This window comes from Fragaria vesca, linkage group LG6 (assembly GCF_000184155.1).
Source record: "Fragaria vesca subsp. vesca linkage group LG6, FraVesHawaii_1.0, whole genome shotgun sequence".
Taxonomy (NCBI): Eukaryota; Viridiplantae; Streptophyta; class Magnoliopsida; order Rosales; family Rosaceae; genus Fragaria; species Fragaria vesca.
In genome coordinates, this window is record NC_020496.1 from 12,618,686 (window position 1) to 12,624,249 (window position 5,564).

General features: G+C 36.2%; 1 protein-coding gene across 1 annotated transcript in view; it reads right to left on the bottom strand.

Moving 5' to 3' along the window:
* LOC101295829 overlaps positions 1–3,803 on the bottom strand; it is a 4,680-nt gene extending 877 nt beyond the window's left edge. The window contains exons 1-4 of the mRNA XM_004302948.1: positions 3,481–3,803; positions 2,152–2,414; positions 1,864–2,075; positions 997–1,261 (exon numbers count right to left, since the gene is read on the bottom strand). Of these exons, the coding sequence (XP_004302996.1) occupies positions 997–1,261; positions 1,864–2,075; positions 2,152–2,414; positions 3,481–3,574 (834 nt within the window). The 5' untranslated portion in view covers positions 3,575–3,803. The remainder of the gene's footprint in view (positions 1–996; positions 1,262–1,863; positions 2,076–2,151; positions 2,415–3,480) is intronic.
* Positions 3,804–5,564: the final 1,761 nt, after the last annotated feature.

Sequence of the window (5,564 nt, forward strand, 5' to 3'; positions counted from 1 at the left end):
GAGAGAGAGAGAGATTAGCTAAGTAATTAAGCACAATCGAAACCAAACCCACTGGCTAGAGGGAGGGAGGGAGAGGTTATAGTACACTGCAAGAACATATTAGTCAATAACACTATATATACATCTAAAACTGAATCAAAGCTGTAGAGATAAGGGATAGATTACAAGAGATTGCAGTCGAGCCGTACTGCGATCCCCTTTCTCCCCTATTTTTCATTTTTTTTTAATGTCAATATTTTCAGTTACCTACAAGTCACGGGTCCTAAAGTTTAATGTCCTACTATTTATAGGTGCCAGATTAATGTCCTACTAGTCACGGTCCTAAAGTTTCAATGAGATGTCACTGCCAAATCCTTCCTAACACTGACTAGCAGGCTTTTATTGATCACACTAAACCAACTTGTTAGATGAAAATTGATATCAGTTATTATCACCAGCATGGATACCAAGGAGTACCTCTTCCCACATGCGAGAGGTTTTACCTGACGACAACCACAAGACTACTTTGTAGAAGAGGGATATATACCTCCCTCTCTGGGCTGCTCTTGATTATTATACATGGGACTTAGTCAGTAAATGTTGTAATCTTTATATAATGAATCAAATTTTGTAAATTTTGAAATATATTCAGTAAATGTTGAGTTTTAAACATGACTTTTGTTACTCTGAAATGGGTTGCTACCAGGTGTTAAAAATCCTAATGTGAGGGCCTGTCTGATAATGTTTCTTATTTTTTGTTTTCTGTTTGCTATTTGTCAAAAGAAAAGAGGCACGAGAGGGAGATTAATAAAACAATACAATCAGTGGCCCTACTATCTTTTAGACAATTATTGTTCCATTTTTTTTTCCAAATGCCTTTTTATAGTTGCACATGGCCTCGTACAGCCCAGAAGTTGAAGTGATCTCAGTCAAGTTTACCGAAGAAGATCAATACATGGAACTATAAAATAAAATAAAATAAAATAAAAACATAAATAAGTAAGCTATTGTACATACCATATTAGGTTTTCCTTTGAAAAGCTTAGGGAGGAGTTCTTTATCTTGTTGAGAAAGAATATCTGTGCTCTGAGCCAAAACACTTGAAGCGGGAAACCATTTTTGAGTGTTCCAAAAATAGGTAAGCCAAGGGGTGTAGTGAGAAACACGAACTGCCCATTGGTCTTGCTGAAACTGTTTGTAGTATGCTTCATTAGAAAGATTTGCAGGAATACCAGTCCACCAGTAATTAACAACTGGCGCTAATAGTGCCGCTCCTGCTAGCCTGATATTACACAAAATCCCTCACGTAAGAGAAACAACATACAAATACGATACTTCCATCTCCTATATCTATCAGTATTAATCAGCCATAAAAGACCTTTGGCTTACAATATAACTAAAATAACAAATCAATAAATATGAAAAAAAACTATAAACTGCATTTAGGAAATGAAAAATAAAAGGAACAACATATCTAGTTTAACTCGAGTACTGGAAACATCCCTATTTAGAGTACTTTCTCTATTTCGTTTTTCTCTTTCTCAATTCTAAATCTTATGGTTACGATACTTTCTTTTTAAATAAATAAAAAATAGCCAATCGACACACCAAACGGGTGTCAAGACGCTAGCCCTTACGTGAAATGGCTGTAACACGTCATGTCCGTAAATTCTAACTTTGTAAGCTTTGCATGGTATAAATGAAATATGTTCTACTACCACTGTACCACACCATATGAGTCCCAGACCCACCAACAACCGCACTTGTTGATTTGTTGTAGTCAGTCAGCATGATAACATGGTATGACAGTTCTGGTTTTATCTCTTCTAACCAAACACATTAATACAGAACCTGTTCATTTACAATGCGGGGGATTAATCATACCTGTGAGGGATGTACTTGAGGCAACCCCAAAGTGCCTGTCCACCCATGGAAAACCCAATTACATAGAATCTGGATCCTAATCCTAATTCATCAGCCAGCTCCTCTATATCCAGAGCCAAACTCTTTGCTGTTCTCTTTGGATCAGGATCACTCTCTCCATAACCTGGTCTGTCAAAAGATACGATATAGATACCCAAGTCTTCAACAATTTCCTGAAAGTGCACACCACGGGTCAATATAATAGTAAAGCAATTGAAACAGACGCACAACAAACCAAAAGATACATACTGGAGACAAGTTTTCCGCAACAACAGCATTATGTCTGCAAGAATTGATACCATGGACAAAAACAATTTTATACTGAGCATTTTCTTTTGGGACACCATGCTCTTGATAGGCTAAATGCCTTCCATCCTTAAGTTTTATTCTTGGTGCTGTAACAGGAGGGCCATCAGGAGAACCACATATCTTCGGTGGAGGAGGTTGGATGGCCTGATACGCCCATGCCAGAAACCCCATAAACAACACTACTAGGGTTGTCCTAAACATCCCTGAAATTTTTTAGTTCTTATTAGACCACAATGAAAAAAATTCGAGAAAGCTCAAGAAACATGTTACGCAACATATCAGCCAAAAAGAAGGGGCCAACATATTCAATTTTGAGCTTTGAGCATAAAAAATATATCAAAGCCATAACCCTTTTGCATCAAATGCAAATAGAAGTTTAGAACAGAGATACAATGGTTACCTAGAGATACAATTTACACAGATAAGGCCTTATGGCACTATTACAATGAAGCATAATCCCTGATCCTTGAACAACATGTCCAACTTAGTCCATAATTACATAATATATAAACCATATATAGGGATATAGAAATTTCATACAGAGATAATAAAGAAAGCAATGCGCCTTCAAAAGGCTTGTTAGTTGTTAGTTGTCCGCTTACATGTAGGCAGTAGTCTATAGCTATCCAGATGAAAGACAAAATATATCTAGTCTTTACTCTAACTCACCTTGGGAAAACTAATTAAATTTCCATCTATGAATTACTTCAAGGAGAAAGAACCCTTTTTCACTTTTTTTCTTTTCTTTCTTTTTGTTTTAGATGACTGATAGTCTGATACCATGCCAAAGTTCACTCCCAATACAAGCTTAAATTCGGAGCAGAGAACAGTTCATTGCCAGAAAACATTTATCCAAGTCAATTGCACTCCTTGTTACATCAATTTTGCTTCTTTTTCGTGCATTGGATAGGATTGAACCCAAAACATCACCTTTTCCGCTATTTACTTCTTAATACAACATCAACATTCAGAGCAATAATAACAAGTTCATCCTCAAAGGCTTAAACCCATTTCAATTTCGGATCCTTAACAAAAATGATATAAAAAGCTGATTCTTTGATCCTTTATTATCAACAAAACCCAAGAAACCAATGACAAATAGCTAAACGAAGTAAAGAGAGTTCAAATTTCCTCGTACCCAGAAAAGGAACAGATTCAAACTCTAGTAATATATTATTATCATCAAGCAAACAGAAGCTGGTTTTGAATTACCATCAAAGGCGTTGAATCAAATTAGAAGAGAAATGAGAATGAAGAAGAAAAGGGTACCTGAAGGAAGACGGAAGGAGCTGTTCTGCTTGGCTCTACGGGTGTGAGCTCGGGCCGAAGCGGCCGATATCTTCCGGTTAACTCCACCGGCCATTTCCACCAGCCAACGAGATCTGTCTTAGATTTACGATCAGATCGAACAAGGCTGTCTTTGAGTGTGTCTGTGTTGTTGGGACTGACCGTGTTCCCAAATGCTCGATCAAAACAACAAAATAAAACCCAATAAATAATTGTATTGTTAATCCTAATCTAATCCTAGTCAAGCAGCGACCCAATAGCAGCTCATACATTCATTCGCATTTTTTTACCTTTTTTTTCTTCTTCAAAGGATCTTTCTTATTCTTTATGGACACACCTTTTATGTCGCTGACACACCCCTCTTCATTTTTTTGTTACTTTAAATCAGTTTTGTTTGCCAAGTTCTCAAATTACCAAGAAGTAAAATATTTAAAATATCTTTGAAATTTTCTTAAAATTTCTGTTTTTTATAATTATTGATATTAATTTTTATATTTTTTTGATATTTTATATTTAGTTTATTTTTTGTTGAATATACAACTTTTAGATAAAATTTGATAAAATTTTCATCGATATTCGATATTATCTTGATATATCCATCGAGATTTCTTTTTTTCGAACTATCGAAAATTTCCATGATCGTCGATAATTTACTCCCAAGCTACCCTCTTCTTGAATTTTTCTATTCTTTCGTGCGGTGGCTGATAAACCAAGAGGAACACAAATTCCTATTTTCGGCAAATCTCTGACTAGTCAAGCCTGCGGTGGCTGATGGTCCAAGAGGAACAAATTCTTTCTATATATAATTTCCTAATGGTTGAGATTGAATGATTACGAATCAATATATGTATCTAAATCACCATGTAGATCGAGTGATTTGGAGGGAATGAAATAACGTCATGGTTTTGTGAGAGAATAGGAAAGAGAGACAAGTGTTGGTAAGACTGTTATTTTTTGGGTTGTGAATACGTAAAAGGGATGGATGGAGAAGAGACTCTATTTCACTTTTGCAATCTTCATTTTTCCTTCATTCCCCTTTTATAGGAGTTTGTAATTTCGCTGGGATTGATGAAGCTGTTGTTGGGTTCTTTCTTCCAAGTTTCTACTTGCTTTGGTTTTATTGAAGGAAGAAGAAGAGCAAAAGTTATCTGAGGGTAGTCTGGGTACCTTGTAAACAAAATTGATTTAAAGTAATAGAAAAATGAAGAGGGGTGTGTCTATAACATATAAAAGTGTGTGTTAATAAAACTGTCCTAAATTGCAAGTAATTTTTCTATGATCTTAGACTATTTCCAAAACTAACTACTAAGGCCTAAATGTCATCTTATCATAAGTGAAATATATACTCTCTATTTTATAATTCATAATTTTTTTTTAACTAAATTTTTGTTTTTAGTAATATATATTTTGTCTTTATATGAAAGTTTTAACCAAAAAAAGAAAGATAGAATATTCTGGGCGTGGAGACACAGATTATGGCGTCAAGTCGGCTTCTAGGAGCAACCGTTGTCATGCTTCTTTGCAACACACATGGATCGAAGGCACGGTGTTTCTAGCAGAAACTAGCACCGGATACAGAAGTCTTTAGCGACTCTGGTGGAACTTTGGTGAAGACAGCGACAGGTCCGAGGAGGTTCTGGCTTACCCGAGTGTGGGTGTGAAAGTGGACCACTTAGGTCAGGGGCTGGGCTCAGGTCTTTAGGCCTGGGATTAGACTTAGCTTTGAGGTGGTTAATGGTGGTTGGGTTTGGACCTAGGTTGTTAAGCTGGGCTTGCCAGTTTTCAAGGTTGTTGCAAGCAATGGAATATTAGCTCTAAACAATGCTGATGGAATTGGACACTCTAATTAACCTGAAAGGGAAGGAGCTTGTCATAACTTGATTTTGTTCAAGACTCTGGATAATTGTCTAGTTGATGGTCATAACTCTAGCCTCCATATGTCTATAGGTGTCTTGTTTTTTTTTTTTTTTTACCACAATTGTGTAATTAGCAACAGAGGAATTAGGCATGATAAGTTGTAGAAAGCGAGCTTGATCATAGGAGTAGAGGGTTACTTAAGCGTACCA